Below are 21,585 nucleotides of genomic sequence, written 5' to 3' on the forward strand. Positions count from 1 at the left end.
TGCACAGAAGGTCAAGATTTACTTTTGCTATATGATTTTGCATACAAAAAGCCTAAGGATGTACCTTTGATACTTCCGAAATGGTCATTGTATTCTTTTAATCACTTGATAATGATACAAGTAGTGCAACCTACATTATTAAACAAAGAGGCCAAACAAGCTGGAAGCTTTCCTATGCAGAATAGGTTTCACAGCCAGAACTGCTTGATGTCCCATCATAGCCACTCACACTATCAATCCCCCCTCTCTCAAGCTACCAGGTGTTCATTCCGGCGTCGCAATCTTAAACCAACATCGGCTTCTTGTTGCTGCTGGCCTGAACCAGATGTACTTGCACTGCCACCAAGTTGCTCCCGAATTATGTTCATGTCCTTCGCGCCCTTGACATCCTCGCGAAAATTGTGCAGCCTCCTTCCAATCAGGTAACGGTCATCTCTTATGGAATTATGCAGGTTGGTGAACCAAGCATGGAACCTCTTAACACAGAAGCACAATGAGGAAAATAGGAGGCAACCGAGCCATGCAAACCGATACACGGCAGAGTTCACAATTAGTGGATACCCCAGCACAGGAAACACTCCTCTTGCAAACACATAGGGCACGCATAATGCTGTCAAGAGCTTCAAGAGAATCGGAGCAACAATCTCGCGCAACACCCACAAACCACGCAGCCGCGAGAATCCGTCTGCTCTTACCTGCTCAAACTTGATCCGCCAACTCTCATCAACAAGGGGTGCCATCTGATCCAGCAGAACCTGTAAAAATATTTGGCTGCATAAGAGGGGGAAGGAAATATATACTATATAAATTGTTCAACTATGCCACATAGGTACGGGTGCAGACCGGGGATACCTGTTAAAAATATATATAATTTTTCGTTTATTCCAAAATACCTGATAGGGTATTTTGGTCTTTTACATATAATATAAGTTGTTCTTTAAAAGCAACTTATTTTTTAGGTTTTTTGCTTTTTTTATTTTTCACTTTATTTTTCTCTTTTTTGGGACCCTTGGGGACCCCACATTTGTGGTCGTTGGGGCTCCCCAACAACTACATTGTGGGAGCCCCAAGGTCTCCCTCTCTCTCATTCTTTGTGTATATAAAGGGGGGTGTTCCCCCTCTATTTTGTAAGTGGTTCTCTCTCTCTCAATAATATTTTCACTCTTTTTTGCCTTTTGGCATTTCCCCTTTGTGGGTTTATGTGTTTGCACTTAAAGTGCTTGTGTATTCTTCTTGATTCTGGTTCATTGTTGGAACTACAAGTGTTTTTCACTTGTTATTTGCATTTCCGCTTATTTCATTACTTAGTATCAGAGCATTAAGTTCAATTTTCATAGCTCCATTCTAATGAGGGTATTGTTTGGCATCATTATAATGAGATGGTTTATAAAAAGAGTAAAGGGCTATTAGGCATGCTCTAAAATTTGGAGAGAAAGAGTCATAAGATACAAATCTATTTGGTGCTTTAGAAATACGATTTAATTTTCTATGTGAAGACTCTTCTAAAGACATGTTTTGAGAGAATTTGTCGAGTGCACATGAATGATTACCTTCTTCCCGTCTAGTATACACATGTGTATTACTTGGCATATGTTCATTCAAATTTTCATGTTGACTATTATCTTCAACATTAAGAGAATGTTCATTTTGATTAGCACCATTATCAAATGACTGAAGGACCTCAATAGGATTAGACTCATCATTTCGTGATAATAAATCAAATAAAAAGGAGTAATCAATGTTTTCTCTTGATTCTTTACTCTCAAAACAATTTTTATTTTCAAGAAAAGTAACATCCTTTGAAATATAAAGTTTGTCATTTTTTTATCAAAACATCGATATCCTTTTTTATTTTCTCCATAACCTAAGAAAACACACTCAATGGCTTTTGGAGAAAGTTATTATTTTTATGAGTAAGAACATAATACTTACAACCAAAAATTGTTAGTCCTTTAAAATCCAAAGTTATTTTAAAAAGTTTTTCAAATGGAGAAACATTATTTAATGAAGTTGAAAGAGTTTTATTAAGTAAGTTGAAGTTAGGACAGCTTCATCCCAAAATGCTTTTGGAATATTCTTGAAAATTAAAAGTCCTAGTAGTTTCTATTATATGTTTATATTTTCTTTCCGCTAATCCATTTTGTTGCGAACTTTTAGAGCAAGACCTTCGATGACAAATACCATTTTGTTTCAAGTAATTTTGAAAATCATTAGACATATATTCTCCTCCCGAATCTGATCTTAGAATAGAGAAATTACTTAAGAATTTATTCTTAATTATCACATGAAATTCTTTAAAGAAAGACAACACGTCAGATTTATAATTTAGGAAATAAACCAATGTGTATTTAGTGAAATCATCAACAAAAATCACATAATATGAGAAGTTACCTTTTGATATGATAGGTGAGGGACCCAATACATACAAATGAACTAATTCAAAAGGCCTTGTAGACACAAAATTTCTTTGAGGAAATGGAATCGCTTTCATTTTTTCAAAAATACAATCTTTACAAGGTATGTCTTTTTCATTACATGTATTTCCCAAAAAAAGAGAAAAAAAAAACAACTTTGAAAAGCTAGGGTGGCCAAGTCTCTTATGACAAACATCAATGCTTTTGACATTTACAAAATTACAAAATGACTTGGGTAGAAGAGTCAAAAAATCCATAACATACAGATCGTCTTTCCTATGGCCTTGCCCAATCAGCTTCCCTGACTGGAGATCCTGCACAGTGCAATCTCTAGGTGAGAAATAAACTTTAAAACCATGATCGAAAATTTGAGAGACGAAAAATAAATTTAATTTTATTTTTGTAACCACCCTTATTTTTAGAAAAAGAAAATTTTGAGAATATTTTAAATCAAGTGCTCTAATATTTTCAATTTGTAAAGAAGTCCCATCGGACGTTGAAACATAAGATGAGGAACGGTTGGAGTAGATTTTAGAAAGAATATTTTTATGTAGAGTTATATGAAAAGAGGCACCGGAATCAAGAATCCACATACCTGGAGGAGATGATGATGTTGCAATGGCGACACCCGAAGTTAAAGACGACTTGAGAATATGTTGGAATGCCTCCGAAATTTGATTAAGAGTATCTTTAATATCTCCTCTATTTGTATCTTATTTCTTTGGTATAACTTCACCAACAGAAACTACTTTACCCTTAGGACATACTGGTCTAATATGTTCCAATTCATTACAATGATGACAAGTAACACCCTTCCTATAACTACTATTATAGTTGGATCCATTATAGTTATTAATTTTTGCAAAGTGAAGAGGTTTATATGTTTCTACATTTGATCTCGACCTAGTAACGGCTAAAATATCATTATTCTTATGAGTCATACGAAGACGAGTTTCTTCTTGGCATACTTCAGCAATACTCTTATGAAAAAGAGATGCCCTTGCTCAAATTTTGGTCTTAGACCATGAAGGAATTGAAAAAATTGTTCTTTTTCAACTTGCTCTCTTTTCATTTCAATGCCTTCGGGAGCCACCCATTTAGGCGCAAGAAGAGCTAATTCATCCCAAAGAGTAGACAAAGCACTAAAATAATCGTGGACACTCATGTACCCTTGTTTAGTGGATCTAATTTTATCTTGACAAAAATATTGTCTAGATAGATCCTTTTGGGTATGCGTACCCTTAAGAAAAAACCAAGCTTCATTTGCTCTTCTAAACTTAGCAATGTTGGCACAAATTTTTATGTCAACATTGTTAATAAACCACGCCAAAATCTTAACGTGGTTATTTTCCCAATCTTCTACCTTTGCTTGATGATCATGAATGACTTTAAGTCAGTCTTCCCCATCAAGAGCTTTTTCAACACCTTCTTCGATTTTGATGAGCTTCAATGATAGTTCAAGAGAGGTTCCCATCACGAAGCCCCAAAGTTTATTCCCTCTAAAGTGGTTCTCCATAGCCGACGCGCACATCAAATAATTTGAACCATTGAGCTTGAAGGAGAGCTCCACTCTTGATTTGTGCTCCATGTTAAAGAAGAAGATAGAGAGAAAGTACATTCGACACAATCTTTAAGTGGCACAGAAGAAACCTTCCAAGATAAAAAAAAAAACAAATGGTTCTTCCAAGATCAAAAGAAACTGGCTTGCCGCATGAACCGCATGAGCAATATCAGGTCGGGTGATGGAGAGATAAGAGATCCAATTAATTAACGATTTAGAGTAGGATCATCGAGTATAATATCATCTTCAAGTCTTAATTTTGCATTTATAACTTCTGGAGTCTCTACCTTCTTTTCAGAGATCCCCAACTTAGCACAAATATCAGTAGCTAATTTCATTTGAGAGGATGTATCCTCTATGTGAATAAGTCACTTCAATACCTAAAAAGTATCTCTAGAAACCCAAGTCAGACATATCAAAAGTTTTGTTCAAAATAGTTTTAATTTCATTTACTCTCTCATTGTCAATAAAATAGGTGACTTTGTTGTGATTCTTCTTCTATATGTTGATGATATGATCATTACAAGCAATGACAAAGAAAGAGTAAATAAAATTAAAACTATTTTGTAGAAAACTTTTGATATGTTTGACATGAGTTTCTTGAGATACTTTTTAGGTATTGAAGTAGCTTATTCACATAGAGGATACATCCTCTCTCAAATGAAATTAGTTGCTGATATTTGTGCTAAGTCGGGGATCTTAGATGAAAAGAAGGAGGAGACTCCAAAAGTTATAAATGCAAAATTAAGACTTCAAGATGGTGTTCTACTTGACGATCCTACTCCATATCGTCAATTAATTGAATATCTTATCTCTTCATCACCCGACCTGATATTGCTCATGTGGTTCATGCGGCAAGCCAGTTTCAGCATACCCCTACCACTGTTCACATAGCAGTAGTAATGAGAATCGTGTGATATATCAAAAACACCATTCAAAAGGGTTTTTCTTATCCTCTTCTTCATCCTTTAATTTAACTGTTTATACTGATGCTGATTGGAGAGGTAATCTCAATGATAGAATCTCAGCTACCGGTTTTTGTAACTTTTTAATAAATTCGCTTATTTTCTGAAGGTGCAAGAAACAGCAAAAGGTATCCCTATCATCCACTGAAGTTGAATATCGTGTCATGGCGACTACAACCATGAAAATTGTGTAGCTTAGAAGTTTTGTCAGTGATATGGGGATCATCATATCAACCCTTCAAAGATGTGTTGTGACAACAAAAGTACGATCTACATAACAAGAAATCATACATTTCATGAGTGCGCCAAACATATTGAGATGGACTATCACTATATTCGTGATGAATATTTAAGAGGAACTATCACTTTGCCCTATGTCATCTTGGAGTATAAGTTGGTTGACTTCTTCACCAAAGCGCTTCATAATCGTCGTTTTCTATTTCTTCTTAGCAAGCTTTCGGTTATCTCCCCGTAAAGTTTGAGGGAACGTGTTATATATATATATATATATATATTCTCTTTATTCCAAAATACTTGATAGGGGTATTTTGGTCTTTTTGCGTGTAATATAAGTTGTTCTTTAAAAACAACTTATTTTTTAGGTTTTTTGCTTTTTTACTTTTCATTTTATTTTTCTCTTTTTTGGGACCCTTGGGGACCCCACATTTGTGGTCGTTGGGGCTCCCCAACGACTACATTGTGGGAGCCCCAAGGTCTCCCTCTCTCTCATTCTTTGTGTATATAAAGGGGGTGTTCCCCCTCTATTTTGTAAGTGGTTCTCTCTCTCTCAATAATATTTTCACTCTTTTTTGCCTTTTGGCATTTCCCCTTTGTGGGTTTATGTGTTTGCACTTAAAGTGCTTGTGTATTCTTCGTGATTCTGGTTCATTGTTGGAACTACAAGTGTTTTTCACTTGTTATTTGTATTTCCGCTTATTTCATTACTTGTTATTTGTATTTTCGCTTATTTCATTTCAGTACAAACTACTGACATGATTACAAAGAGTACAATACAGTACACCTACATATGGTGAAAACAAATGCACATAAAAAAGGTGCATAATTGTGCTATGTTATAGAAAAATCCTTTATAACGTTAAAAGATATATAGTTAGCTAATAATTATTAATGAAAATATATATATATATAGAATTAAACACTTTTGATCCCACTCATTAACCACAAGTTTACTGAATCATAAAATGGATAAAATGGTTGGTTCAGTTCAAAACCCTGTTAATCCATATCAAGACGTATCTAGTACCAACACTGACATTGGTACAGTTTGCTATATAGTTGTTAAAGGGCTTGGATGGAGAGATCAAACTTAAAGGTGTAGTTCTATTCTGTGGGGCATGGCGGCAGTGGTGATGATGGCCCACATGGCAGTTCACACTTCACAGTATAATACCCATTTGAGGCTGTGGTGGCATATACAGGAGGCGGCAACTTCATGGTGGTGGTGGTGGTGGTGGTGATGATGATGATGGCAATGGCAAGAAGTTTAGATTTGGTAACATTAACAACAATGATAATGATAATGGCGGCAATCATTGTTGCGACAAGGTAACAATTCATGACACAGACCTTGACAATGAGGATAAAAATGGCATAGTGCTCCCTGATAGGCAGCATATATATTATGCATGTGACATAGTCCACCAACTAGCAAATAACATGCAGCTGCTATCTTGCCAGTAAGAAAGCACAATCGCATACTCATTGCAAACAAAAAACATGAGTAAAGTAGTTACCAATCTTGTCCATATCTTAAGAAATACGAGTCCCAATGCCCAGTCCTGATACAGAAGAAAAACAGGGCTCTCATCCACAGGCACCCGTAATGGAACTATCACTAACAGCTCAAACAGCAGGCCAATCAGCACTGGGATGACAAAAATCTGTGCATGGCAGCATGTCATGTTAATCTCCAAATGTAAATGAAAATGCTGACAAAAACTAAATAGAACTCATCAACAGAGCCACTTACCCATATGGATAGGAGGACAGCACTCTTGAGCAAAACAGCACACCACTTGAAGATCTGATGCACAAGAACCCCAATTCTACGGGTTCTGAGATACCCGAAAGAATATCTAATCCCAGCAATAGCAGCCCCCAAAATATGGCATCCAATATTGAATGCATAAATATCTAAGGCAACAAAGAAGGTAGTTTAATTAGTTTCCATGAAGGCAACAAACAAGGGAGTGTAATTTAGTTTCCTTGATGAAAAGGAGATCCCAGAAATCAAACCATTTTTTAAGCCATTACCATTACATTTGATGCCATGAGTAATTGGGAGGCGGGGAATGGCACCAAAGATCACACGACCCAAGGATATTGGCACAACTATCAAGGTTGAGTTGAAAAGAAGCAAGGTTAACCATGCTAACAACAACAATAACACAATGCGAACAATAAAACCATACCTGCCAATTAAACCATTATAAAAGGATCAGTCCAACATGGCATACATATATATATATAGAGAGAGAGAGAGAGATAGAGAAAGAGAAGGCTGAAATGCTGCTCTACCATGAACTTAGACCCAAACATGGAAAAGTTATACAGAAGCATGCCACACAAGCATACAAACATAGAGAAGCAGATACAATTGAATAAAAGGAAGCTTTACTCCAAGTATAGAGAAGCAGATACAAGAAAATATGTAACAGAAATAGAAATCTTCCCACACAAAAGAGATAAATCAAACCAGCAGCATGATTTGGTATTGCCATCACGATATTACAGCAGAATCATGCTCTTAATAAACACATTGTATAACTTAACAAATGATGTAATATTGCACATTATCTAAGATTTATGGCTACCGATATAGAAAAACTAAATACTTTGCGGATGTGAAGATCTACACAGTCTCGTAAGACACCGCTACGAATAAACCCCAATTAAACAATCAAACAATTGGCAGCTTTGCAGGAACAATAATAGGAGCAAAACACAGAGAACTTCCATGATTCGAAATCAAAGAGGAGCAGACTCGAGGCAAAAGTCAAACAATGTGGCATCCTAGGCACGTCTTACTGCAGCCTTTAATTGCTAAGAGAAAAGAGGCGAAGAGACAGGGTTGCAAAATAAGATGGAACTATCAGTTTCTGTGTTGCATGGACCTGAAAGTTTAAAGGAAAAACAAAGACAGGAGAAAGACACGTTTGAGCATCATCATCAGGTTGTGGAATAAACAGCATACAATTCTTGAAGAACTGGGATTGTGGAACAAACTTTCTTCCATGTAATTCAATGGAGCAAAATTGAAGCTTTGGCCGGATACAGCATCCCCATTCCAACTGCAGGTTCAAAATTCACAACCTGCTGTATTCTACTTTGTTACATTTGCTTTGTACACTTAGTGTAACAAAATGATAAACAAAATCAAAATCTGTAGACTTTTTTTCAGAAACAGACAAACCAGAGAATAGCACTTAGGGTAACAAAATGGGAAATGCCATGCACATAATAATTCTTCTAAATGGGGAAGATATGGAAGAAATGTCATGAGAATATATATATATACACACACACACACACACACACACACACATATACATAGATAGATATTTATTTATTTATTTATATTTTTATTTATATATACACACATTAAAGTCAAACCCTGAAGCTTACTCTTCAGAATTAGCTTGTTCATCACCATCTGATCCTTCAGCAATGTCTACATTTCTAGCCCCTTGAGCGACTCTATCAGGATCCCTTGCAGCTGCTTGAGCTACCAAAGCTCTGTCATGCAGTCTTTCTTGCCTCACTTGGCCTGCATTTCCATTTTCCTGTCCACCATTATCCTCAGGCCTTGGCAGCAGAAACTCAGACAATCCAAGAGCCCAACCAACTACAGTAAACCATCTCTGAAGAACTGCTTTAATTGTTGTCCGAGGCTTGAAGTGCTCCATTGCAAATGGCAGAAAAATTTGAAAAAGTAGCATATCTGCTGGTATCTCAGTAAATGGATCGGACAGACTGCAAATCAGAGAAAGAGTTGAGTCTATGTACATAAAGGGAAACTTTACTTCTTCAACCAGACAATACTAAGGAAAAGATAAATTTGGACCTCAGGTATAAATTAGAGAACTTGCCTAACATCCAGAGGAAAGATGGATGGAGCCATCCACATGGCAAGCTTCACAGGTAAGAATACAAGCATCACAATCAAGCTCCCATAAACAGCAACTGATAGAAGAACGCGACGTGCATGCTTGTGCACAGGATCATCAATTAAATCACGGAAGGGATTATAATTAGGATCTGCAGGATCACGAAGAAAATATAGAACACCATTGCGCAATACCTACATCAAATGTTAAAAACAACTCTTAGAAACAGAAATAGACATGACATAACCTGACTACTGTGAAAAACTACAAAATCATGCTAGTATATAAATAATGAAAAATATAAGCATACCCCTCGAAGAAGGCTAACGAAAATGCTTATTTGCAGCATGTAGACAATTCCTATAGCCCAGTGGATCAAGGAGCTTGCTAAGGGTGAAACTGAGAAGAACTCAACCCGCTGAGCAACTGTAGTTCCAAGCATCTTAATTGTACAAATATCCAACCACCATCCACACATTAAAGGAAAGACCCCAAGCTCAATCACTAAAAGAAAAGCAACCTTTACCATAGTTATTAAGTGTCTCATTCCAGCCAGAAATTGCCTCAATATAGATGGAATTGCTTCTGCAGCAGAGGCAATTCCACAAATCCTACCCATAGTCAATGGTTCACCCTTGCTATAGCGGATCAAGGCTAGTAGACTTAGGTATAAGAAGACCAGACAAAACATAAACATATAGCCAATAGCAAGAGTGGCAACATCAGAAAGGTGAAATGTTGATGATGTCCCTTTCAAAAGGTTTGTAGCACCCAATTCACCACTAATGCTTGCAGCATCTAGACCGGTCATATTTAGAGAACCTGAAAGCTGACCAGCCAAAACAGCACTACCACCATCTGCAGACATATTGGTAACAGAGCCAATTGCATTGTTTACTGTGATGTTTGCCAAGGTAAGGGCCGACTCCTTGAGAGGCATCATAGTGGAGCTGAGTGTGCCAGAGGTTGTGGAAAGAACCAGAGAAGCATAGAAAACTAAAAGCCGTCCAAATGAAAAGGGAAGAAAAATGACAACACCGAGAAAGATTGCATTACTTGCCAAAACCTGCAAAAAAAAAAAAAACAGAAAACGTTCAAAACCTCCTTATTAACTGCTGAAAATTGCCCATGCTTTTTCCTCAAAGCTTTTCCGATGATCACAAACTTTTGTTTGTAAGTGCATGTAAAGTTTATTAAACATTTACAATAAAGAACAAGCCAATAGAAAGCATACACTGGACAACCTGACAAAAAATCACTACACACCAACCAGGAAAAATGATGTCATTGGAAGGACGATCAAAATGACAGATACGAGATGACCTAAAAATCATACTTCACAAGGCACCTAAATTTCCATTTCACACAGAAGTTCACCTAACATACACCAATCCATCCTTGTTTTTAACACTAATGTAGTCCACAAAATGAAGTTACAGTATCGGTTTGATTTGAAATGTATCACCTACATTCAGTATTATGTGACCAAAAGGACTGCATGTTAAAACTGAACAGAAGATGAAAGGGATAAACTTCAAGAAGAAGATAATGCTTCAGGAACAGACAGGAGAAAAAAGGAACTTAAAACCATCACCGAACCTTGTCCAGAATTAAAAACAGAACTCTAAAAGAAACCTTTTAATTTAACTAAATGACTTCACCCACTTCAGCCTAGCCCAGTTGATTTGTCCAATGGTTGAAAATATAGTCACAACTGATCCATCTACCATATTGAAGTTATGACATCAAGCCTAAAACATGCAAAATGTATAAGGCCTAACTAACAATTAATACTCTCTGGTGTACAAATGAAGATGAAAATAAAACTAAAAATAAGCATGCCTCAAATAATTGAAGTAAAAAAAATAAGCACACACTCACAGTTATTGCATTTTCAACCAAATGAAAAACAGGCCCTTGCATGCCAACAAGTTCATCAAAGGGCACGTCCTCAGCACCATCTGCATCATCAAGACCATCAAACATTTGCTCAACACGAGCTTCAAGACGAGCTGCCTGCATTTCCAATTGGGCAGCAACATTTTCTGCATTCCTAATAATTATTTGACCTGCACCAGCAATTCCTTGTCCTCCAGGAGCATCATCACCATTTCCAGCCTGAATCCTGTTACCGGGTCCGGGCCTCCTTACCGCACGAGCACCATGCCTATCAATAGCATCATCTTCTCTATCTGCATCATGTCCTCCAAGTTCCCGAAGATGCTTAAAGTAATCTCTCAATGAAGTGGCTCCAAGAAATATAAAGACGATGCTAGCGGAAAGCAAAAACCCATGCAAGCAATCTGTAAGAATTAACGCAGCAGAAATGCGACTCAAGAATAACTTCTGCGCTTCACCTAGGCTTCTCACAAAGGTCAACCGCCAAAGCCAGAAAGTTATGAAGGGTATGATAAGAAGCCACACTGAGAGCACAAAAGAGAGGCGTAGAAAAAATTGAAGAACATGGCACGCTTTCATAGCAATCCCAACTATAAATTCCTGAAAAGGAAGCCTTGATGGAGCATTCTCAGCATATACTGGGGAGAAAGAAAATGCATGTTTGCACACCTGCAACAACATTGATGGCATCATCAATATACATATAAGCAGATAATTCAGAACTTGATTCTAAAGACCAGCAAGGAAATGTCATTAGAAAAAATCCAAAACTAACTTCTCATGACATACTAATCCATCACAACAACTTCACCATTAGCCACTGATACTGAGCCTCAAATAATAACCTTCCTCTAGATTCAAAATAAGGGGAAAGACAATTTGTGGCACAATTATTTTCATAACCCCCTCAAAGTGTTATTGTCTCCTGTCAATAGCAAATTAAATTGTCTGCACAGATAAACTTCTGATCAAGAAAGATAGGGCAAGTTTTTCAGGTGAGAGATATTCCCTATCCAGAAAAGATCATGCTTGCAGTGATGGATTAGCTAAAAGATTGGCAGAATTATGGGATCAATAGAAGAGCATAAATAAATAACAATATCTACCATTTTCATCAACAACCCTTTTAAGAAAATGCTACGCCCATGCCAGAATTAAATCTGATCTCTTTCCTCTAATCTAACGAGTACAATGACAGTTCTTTAAAGGTTGAAATATAATGCAAGAATTAGGTGAATCTAAAATATCCATCATGCATGCCTTTTTGTTTTATGGATAGCAGGGGAAAACATCTGATCTTCCGCCCGCTAGAATACAACCGGTTGAACCATGACTTGTTTGCAGGGTTTATCAGATTAAAATCCCAGGTCCCCCTCGCCCATCAAGGGGTACACTGAACTTCAGCCTTGTGGCGAGGGACGCACATCACATAATTCAAACTAATGATGTCCCTTCAACTTGGTGACATTACGAGCCACCCCTAACCAGATGACCGGAGGTCTCGTGGGCACTCATCTTGCATGGTTATCGAGACCAAGGTCATTGAATTATTTGAACGGATAAAAACAAGATGCAGGAAAGTGAACAAACACACACATGCACGAATGCTTGTACATGAAACAAACAACTACAAATGAGAAAACATATAGATTCACAAATGCATGTACACGCGTGCACACATGCAAGCACGTTAGATGCCTTCCCAAAAGCCTTCCAATAATTCACTTGTATAATGCTTCTTGAATATCAAATCTAGACAACCATAACGAATTCCAATTTTAAATGTATTAGTCCTCTAACACATTCTATAAAGGCACATCATAAAATTTTTATCTTCCAAAGGAGTGTTATTATAGAGATTGATGGAACTTGTGCATCCCACTAGTACCACAAAGAGTTTTGGTGGTCTTATTGGTGCATACCACGGTGGAATCTTCAACTGAGATGAAGTCATAATGCTAAGTAAAATGGTGCCTGTGTCAACTAGACAATTTGGGAGGACTAGAGTGTCTCTGTCAAAGATGGCCGGACACCAACACTTCAAGAAACAGCTCAGACACTTTAATTTTTCAGGTTCAAGTGTCTGAAGATAGAGACAGAGCGTCAGGGGTTCGAGTTGTGAGCTCACCAATGAGATCATTAGAGGACGATCTGCCTTCCAAATGTTAAAGAGCATATTCTCTAAATGACCCTCCTTGGACTACAACTAGCTTATGCAATAAAAAGCTATCTGAGTCACGCTTTTGGTTATTTTTCTAAAAAAAATAGATATACACCCTTAATCGGTAATGAATGTGCCTGAAAGAAACCCAGCAATACAATGAAAGAGATTCTGCTAGAACGAATGCAAGGAAACCAAACAACAATGTTAAAACTGGAAAAGAGAACACAATTTTCCCTACAGTTCAGAAAGATTGCAAACAACCAGATACACTTCAGAAAGTTCACAAACAACAAAGTTCTGATTTTAAATTAAAACAGGAAAAGATTGTCTAGTTAGCTCAAAATCTGAAGGGAAAAATCCAAACCGACAAATGTAAAACTAACGCGGAATGTGCTAAGAAGAAATTTGGAATAAAAGAAACAAAAATGCACAACTTAAAACAAAACAAAAAAAACAGAACATTCCCACCAAAAAAAAAACTCTAATGATCAAATGAGTTTTAACCCTCAAGAAGAGAAATCCAAGAGCACAATCTAAAACACGATAAATCCTACTCAGAATTTCATTAAGAACTCTCCAAACAATCAGACGGACAGTCAACACCCTATGGAAACAAAAGCAAACCGCACAATCGAAAACAAAACAAGTCCTAACCAATATGACCGCTCATCGTCTAAGGTTTTCGTCTGGCTGCATTCGCGACACGATTGAATCGATCTACCAAAACCCCTAAAGAACGAATCCCCTAACCATCGCACAAAGGATCCATAGAAACACAGCTGAAATTGGAAAACAAAGAAACAGAAACCTATCGTTTCGGAAGGGAAATTCCAAGATGATCAACGGAAAAGCGAATCGATAAAGAAAAAATCGAAGGCACGTAACAGATTCCGATCAGTCGAACACCTACCTCGCACTGCCGAGCGTTGCTGTGGTTGAGCCACTGGAGGAGACAATCCTGATGGACGTACTTGATGCTGCCGCTGCACGCGCAAGGGTACTGCAGCGGGTTATCGGCGTCGCCGGGGTTTCGGCAGATCCGGCACACATCTTCCTCCTCCTCTTCCTCTTCATCTTCCTCCTCCTCCTTCAGATCCCTGAAACTCTCCGGCACGCTTCCCCGCTCTTCCGCCATTGACGCCATCTCTTTAACGACGACGACGATGACGGCAGTGAAACCCTAACTAGGGTGTATAGAGACTCCAATTCTCGATTAAACGCAGAGAGAGAGAGAGAGGTTGTTGCAGAGTAAGGGATGTCGTGATTCAGTTCGTCCCACGCCTCCTCTGCCACTCTTCTCCTCCTCCTCCTCCTCCTCCTCCTCCTCCTCCTATCCCCCTTCTCCTTTCTCTTTTTTTCTTTTTTTTACTTTTCTAAATTTTCCAATATATATCGTCGGAGGGCGCAGAAATTTCACCGCCTTTTCATTTTAGAAATCGATGATTTTATTGAATTAACCTAAAATTAAGTTGTTATTTTTTTAAAGCCGGCTGGGGTTAGGCAGACCGAGTCCGGATCGAGTGTAATATGATGGAACAAATATTTGTGCATTATGCATCTGATTGCTTTTCACCAGGCCTGGGCCCCTGCAACCGACAGCTGTTACAAAAATTGGTGCAATCATATTGCACTTTATCTTTTCACTATGCGGACCCCACCAGTTCCTATTAAATCTATCACAGGGTTTGAACCTGCAACGCCCCACCACAAAGAGACGTGCACTGACTGCTCCTACCAATAGCGGAGCTCTAAAAATAAGTCTTGGGCAAGTTCTTCTGCCACATCAACCCATAAACTTTTTTTCAAATGTCTCTTTGACTTTTTGTTCTAAGAAGGACTCTTAGGGCAAGTTTAGGAAAAGAAAGTTTTGCGTTTGTTTGTGTAGTATGAAAAAAATAGAGTGGAAAAATGTAAAAAGGAACGACAGAGTGAGGAAGAGGAGGGTGGTGGTGGTGGTGATGGTGAGATGGTGGATGGTGGTGAGATAGGTGGTGGAGAGTGTAAAAAAAAAATTTCTTGGTATGGAACATTCTTCCATCCCATAAAAGAATGTTTTTTATCAAAAAAATGTATTTTTTAGAAAAAACTCTCTTAACTAAAAATTTTCTCTCATTTAGAAGGGTTAGAAAATCCGTACTCATTTTTTCATTTTGCATTACTTTTCTTACGTCTTTTTCACTTTCAAACATGCCCTTAAGTGACATTTGTGTGCTGTGAAAACATCATTTCTATGAAAATGGGTATATAGTTTCTATGAACTCTCAAACATGAGAACAGCTTTCCTCATGAAAAACGGTCACATTTTAAGTGGTGTTGGCCAAAATCCAACAAGAGGGGTAGAATTTTCCACGGAAGGTGGCTATGCTTGACAAACACAAATTGGACGCGTCCATGTGAAAGCGACGGAATGTCTCATCGACAATGAGTTAACGATAAATTGATAATGACCAGATAGGGGAGAATCGGGGAAGCGAAGTTTCCTGGTTTATACGTGGTAGCAGACTGTTCACGAGGATTAATTTCTAAGATCAATCGTTAGTCAAACGTTCCTCTTTTTTTATTTGGGGTTTCACGTATCATTCGGACCCAGGTTGGATGAGGTGGGTCATGACGCTATAACAGCTAACCGCACCGGGTATTTGATATGAAACAGAACCAAATTGGATGCACTGTTTTGAATCTCTGAGAGTAGATTGGATGTGGATTTGAAATGATCAAAGGTCCAGGTTCGTTTTAGCTTCTCATCCTGCAAACTTGACCCCGTTGGCCTATCGGGTCTAGTTGGGTATGTTTAAATCTCGAAGTAATGGGCGGAAATATAGGACAAACCGGTCCAAGCCTATTCAACCAGAACCAGCCTGAAAATAGGATTCAAGTTTGTCTCTCTCTCTCTCTCTCTCTCTCTCTCTCTCTCTAAAGAGTTTGAAGTTAATGAACTTGAGCCAAACTCCAGCCGCAGTTCCTTGTTTTTTTTTTCTGAGATGACAAGAAACTCTCATCGAAGCGAGGAAACCCGGGATGAGTCCCCCACGACCACTCTGCCTTACTTGTCCCACCTCTGAACCAGCAGAGTTTGATCCGGTGCCTTCTTCTCAGCACTCTCACAACCACCCTGCTGGCCACATGGAGAAGGGCTGGACAACGTGCTGCCCACGGGTAGCCCGTAGCCTAGCCTGAACAGGTCGGGCTTGGGCATAGTTTTTGAAGGAAGACCCAACTTGAACCAGGCTTAAACACGCCCCGACCAGATGTTGGGTTGGGCCAGGCCAGCCGGCAGGCTAACGGACTGGGCCGCACAGCTGATCACCCACCATCTGCTGATGGGCCGCACAGCTGACAGACTGTATCCCAGTGATGGAGGGTGTTCGGGTGCAGCAGCACACTAAAAGTGTGCAATCACATTGCACCTGATCCTTTACTGAATCAGGATTGGAACTCCCGACCTGGTTGCACCCCCCTAGAAACCACCATAAATCAATAGTTGGATATGGATACTAAGTGTGACTGAATCTGATAGAGTCAGATATGGATCATACGTCAAATTTGGATAGGAACATCTAACTCACCAGATCAACATGTGTGTGGATTTGAGAACTCCATATCAAATCCAAATGTTTATCCAGTTGGATCTGTGAGTACCACAAGCAAAAACTGATTACTTACCCAATTGGATAGTGAAGGGTGGTTATTGACTTTGGTTAAACAAGTACAGGTCTGTATGATATCTGATCCGAACCACTTAATCATTGTCTACTCTTACCACCAATCACATGTTGCAGTGAACTCTTTTTGGCTCCCCCTCTGGTGGTTTTGATCCATTTGCCCAGTCTGACATGCCTCTTTCTAAGGCAGCACGCCATCACCAGATCAATTATGTCTGGATCCAGAAGGACACAAACCTTACCCTCAGGCAGTCCAGTTCTGATTGGATCCATTTGTGACAAACTCAGGACCATGGTTAGATATGCAACAAGGTCCTTGCATTTGTGGGGTTCATACCAATGTTGTCAGTATCCGTATCGACCCTTATCGATTTGGCCAACTGTTCATGTGAATCGGGCTGATACCGATACGGATACTCAAGTGAATCTTTCTGAGTCGGACAAAAAATAATTAAAAAATATTCTGTGTCAATTGGAACATGACAGGTGTTAAATCTATTAAAAATCATTTTAAGTATTTTTTTATCTTTATTAAAAAATAGCCGTATTGATTTTCTACAGATACGATATGTATCGACCGATACTGACAAATTTATAATACTCTTGCTAGATCAGTCTTTCCATGAAAGTCCTATTATCATATGGAGGGAGGGAGGAAGGGATTTACACATGAAAAGAATAAGGTGGATGTTTGTTTCACCCATGGTGGAAAAGGGAAGGAAAGGGATGTCAACTTCATAATTTCCCTTGAGAGCTACATGAAACAAATTAACGGGCCATAAAAGAAAAGGTCACACGTAAACTTGGACAGAAAGATATCGACTCGTTCCATCAATCCGCTGCACGTCCTTGTAGAACTACGGCATCGTCAGGCACTCTGGCAGCTGGGATGCATCAATAGCGCATCAACCGCACATCAATTTAGGCTCTTTTGGGGAGCATTGAATCGGAGGTGTGTTACAGTTTCCTTCAGTGCTCTCATTCTTTCCCAGCTGTTTGGGAGCAGACTGAGCAGTGGTGTTGCCATGGAAATGGAGTTGGCAGCAGCCCAACACCATTCCCAAGACAAGACGATGTTTTTGGCAACTTCATTCTCAACACCACATTTTGGCAAAATCGTATTTGGCAACACATGGAAATGGTGTTTCCATCTTAATGCACACCTCCCAAACAGAGCCTTAAATGTCACTATAAAACATCATCCTTCAAGATTTGGAAAATCTTTGCAGAGGCACCAGAAGACCACCATGAAATATGAATACTTCTCTAGTGGATAGACTAGAAGAACCACCAACTACGAAATCCATAAGTCAGGAACAGTTTAACAGTTTTAGTTCATACCACCTAAGTCAATAAGTTGAAGGGACGTCACAAGTTCAAGACCCAAGGATGAGTATCCCTTGTTGGATTAACCACCACGATTAACTTGGTGGTTATCCACAATGTGGATACATCCCCGTTGAGGGATGATCCTGCCGATAAATCAGCATAAGATAAAGGGGAACGGTGTGTAATCGTTCTCACCCTATACTTATAAGAATAGGGTATCATGAGCGACCCTATGTGACGGAAATTGAAGGTCCACTCACTGACTGCATCCGGTAGCCTGGGCTCGTGGAGGGCAGCAGTCCGGCTGAGCAGAAAAACTTTCCAGCGACCTCCTTTTTTGGTAACCAACACAACTCCATCAAATGGCAGCATCAGGTACGCAGGCTCTGCTTTTCTTTTGTCTTTGCAGGGCCATTGCCATACAGAGATGCCGACTGTGGCCTCGCCGAAAAACCTCCAGCCAGACCCAACAATGGGTTATGGGCCCACACCCCGCTTCCGCTGCGGGGTGTGCTCCGGGTTGACCAGCAAAGCAGGTCACCGTGGGGTGACGCTGCTGTTGGTCATCGGCGCCTGTCGCCGGCACCGACGACTGACGCTGTTGGGCGACAGACTGATTAAAAAAAAAACTCTTACCTCTGTTTTTGGGGGTTTCCTGTCGGCGAGGACCCCGTCGGCGTTTCACTCCTCATCCGCCATTTAAAGCGCTGCAGGAACCGTCGTCAGCGACTGTTGAGTCGCCAGATTTCTGAAAAAGCTTCTGCGGCATCTGTTTTGGCCTGCGGATGGATGGTTGTTTTCGCCAGAGGAGAAACATCATCTGGAGCGGCGGAGTTGGTCGTCGGCAGGGGGCATCGCCGGCAAGCAGCGTGGGTCGCCGAAAGGCGACGTTGGTCGCCGACCGTTGACATTGGTCGCCGACAATGAAAAGAAGGGGAAAACCCCACTTTCCTAAAAGATCGGGTTTTCTGCCCTTTTTTAAAAAAAAAAAAAAATTTGTTTCGGGTCGAGTTCATTTTCTGATTCGGACCCGCCCACCCGAATCTGATCCATAAAGTTGATTCGGATCGGATCCTGAATTTGGGTGGGGACCCGCTCGGGTCCGACCCGGATAAGGTAAACCCCGGGTCAGACCCGGATCCAGCGGTTACCGGGTCCGACCCGGATCCGGATTTTACCAGTCCCGACCCAGATCCGGATTTCACCGGGTCCGACCCGAATCCGGTCCTTACCGGGTCTGACCCAGATCCAGTCAGTACAGGGTCCGACCCGGATCCGGACTGTACAGGGTCCGACCCAGATCCGGCATATACTGGGTCCGCCCCGGATCCGGATAACCCCAAGTCTGACCCGGATCCAGTTTGCAGTCGGGTCTGACCCGGATCCAGGAGGGTCCAGGCACTATTTGGCCTGAACCGGATCAGAGACTGACTCAACCCTTTTCCGGGACCGGTTCGGAGCCGTTTTTGGCCGATTCCTTCCAGTTTTTCACCAGTTCTGAGATGCTATGACTCTGTTTTCTTAAATATGAGAAAATACAAGGATTTTGGCATACAATTATAGGGTTTTTATGAACTTTTTGTTCATACTTGACCCAGTTCATAAGGTTCAGAATCGGTTCAGACCCTTGGATGACCGGTTCGGGGCTGTTTCAGACCGGTTCAGAGTGCTTTAAGACCGATTTGTGGAACATATGACAGGTTCATTCAGTTTTAGAACCATTTCAAGAGTCATATGTCTGGTCCATTCGGTTTACGGACTATTTTAAGATATAATTTTGCATATTAGCATTAAGGATAGTTAGATGAATCAGTGTTTTCATGTCACCAAAGTGACTGAATACACGTGAGTCATAAATGAATTCTATACTATTATATAATTCCTAAGTCGATATGCACATTGTACTTAGATTCATGAAACGATAGACGACTCAAAGGTAGTTTTATCGTGTATGGAATTTAAGTAGGGTAGAATAAGGTAAATGTGTCGAGATAAATCACACATGAGTATCCAAAGGTATCTTGTGTTGATGGTCTAACTTCACAAGAACCTTAGTTTTACCGAATATGGTCGATAGGCGAAGTGGTTTCGCGTGTCAGAGCTCTTACCAAAGTAGAACTCTGATGACCCCCTTCACTCGCCTAGAAAGAAGCATATCAAGGGCCTTTATTATTTTGCTTTTTCCACTAAAGTTTTAGTCTCGTATGAATGCTTCCTGATACGTGTCTTTTGTCATGTAGTTTCTAGTTCTGTGGTTTTAGATGGCTCTAGCTCTATACCTTTTCTAGATGGATCTAATTTTAGTGATTGAAAAGAAACTGTTTTATTTGCATTAGGGTATATAAATCTAGATCTGGCCCTAAGGATAGATGAATCCGCTGCCCTTACTGATCAGAGTACTGCTGATCAAAAGATTGCTTTTGAGAAGTGGGAGCGCTCGAATAGACTTAGCTTGTTGCTTTTGCAATCTAAAGTAGCTAAGAACATTCAAAGTGCTATCCCACAATGCAGAACAGTGAGGGAATTCATGAATGCCATTGAGGCACAGTTTGTGAGTTCAAACAAGGTCAGAGCCAGTACCCTGATATCAAAACTGATATCTATGAAATATACTGGAGGGGAAAACATTCGCGAGCATATTCTGGAGATGAGGAACATAGCATCTCAACTGAATGGCATGAAGCTCACCATCTCTGATTCTTTCCTAGTGCATTTAGTCCTAACATCCTTACCCTTTGAATACAGACCTTTCAAAATCTCGTACAACACACATAATGATGAATGAACATTTAATGAACTTATGTCCAAGTGTGTTGAAGAAGAAGAGAGGATGAAAGGTGAGAAGGTGTAGAGTGCACATATGTTTCTCATACGTTCAATGTAAGACCAAGGAAGAATGCATTTAAGAGAAATGCTAGGAAGAAGCCAACTAGAGATAAGTCATTCCAAGACAAGCAATCTAACTCTGCTCCCATAAAGTGCTTCTTTTGCAAGAAGAAGGAACACATAAAAGCAGATTGCATAAAGTACAAGAAGTGGTTGGAAAAGAGAGGTATTTGTCATTTGTTTCTCATGAATGTAATTTATTACAAATTCTTGAAAAATAGCTGGTGGATTGATTCTGGTGCTACTGTTCATATTTCCAACTGTTTATAAATGTTCCTGAGCAGAAGGGAACCAGCAATGCATGCGAAAAGCATCTATTCGGGAAACAAGATGCGTTCACATGTGAAGGGTGTTGGAACCTGCAGGATTACTCTGGATACAGACGTAGTTTTAGATCTTTATGATATCTTTTATATTTCATCGTATAGTAGAAACTTAATTTCAATTTCAAAGTTGGATAAATTTGGATATTGTTTTAAGTTTGAAAATTCCAAATTGTTCATATTCAGAAATTCAATTGAAATTGGTTCTGCATCAGTTTATGATGGTTTATATAGATTGAATGTGAAGATCCAAAC

General features: G+C 39.5%; 1 protein-coding gene across 2 annotated transcripts; it reads right to left on the reverse strand.

The window, feature by feature from the left end:
* Positions 1 to 14,494, reverse strand: LOC149847828 (putative E3 ubiquitin ligase SUD1). 2 transcript variants are annotated; one of them, XM_090003235.1, is made up of 9 exons: positions 14,041 to 14,494; positions 10,949 to 11,635; positions 9,378 to 10,133; positions 9,050 to 9,261; positions 8,586 to 8,933; positions 7,215 to 7,372; positions 6,931 to 7,094; positions 6,695 to 6,841; positions 1 to 755 (listed from the first exon to the last, which is right to left on the reverse strand). In XM_090003235.1, exons 1-9 carry the CDS (start codon positions 14,272 to 14,274, stop codon positions 249 to 251), a joined length of 3,213 nt encoding a protein of 1,070 aa, XP_089859361.1. In that variant the 5' UTR covers positions 14,275 to 14,494; the 3' UTR covers positions 1 to 248. The 2 variants fall into 2 exon arrangements, with proteins under 2 accessions (XP_089859361.1, XP_089859439.1); XM_090003313.1 differs by having other exon boundaries at positions 7,221 to 7,372; positions 14,041 to 14,493.
* Between the last annotated feature and the right edge of the window lie 7,091 nt (positions 14,495 to 21,585).

The sequence above is a fragment of the Nuphar pumila genome, chromosome 1 (genome assembly GCF_984573655.1).
Source record: "Nuphar pumila chromosome 1, dmNupPumi1.hap1.1, whole genome shotgun sequence".
NCBI classification, from domain to species: domain Eukaryota; kingdom Viridiplantae; phylum Streptophyta; class Magnoliopsida; order Nymphaeales; family Nymphaeaceae; genus Nuphar; species Nuphar pumila.

What these genes read in the sequence shown, in the direction of transcription:
- LOC149847828 (XM_090003235.1), bottom strand. Translation starts at nt 14,274, where the DNA reads ATGGCGTCAATGGCGGAAGAGCGGGGAAGCGTGCCGGAGAGTTTCAGG. An exon ending in TGGTTGAAAATGCAATAACT is followed by an intron (nt 10,134 to 10,948) that starts GTGAGTGTGTGC and finishes TTTTTTTTGCAG; the next exon opens with GTTTTGGCAAGTAATGCAAT. An exon ending in TCATGGCATCAAATGTAATG is followed by an intron (nt 7,095 to 7,214) that starts GTAATGGCTTAA and finishes TTGTTGCCTTAG; the next exon opens with ATATTTATGCATTCAATATT.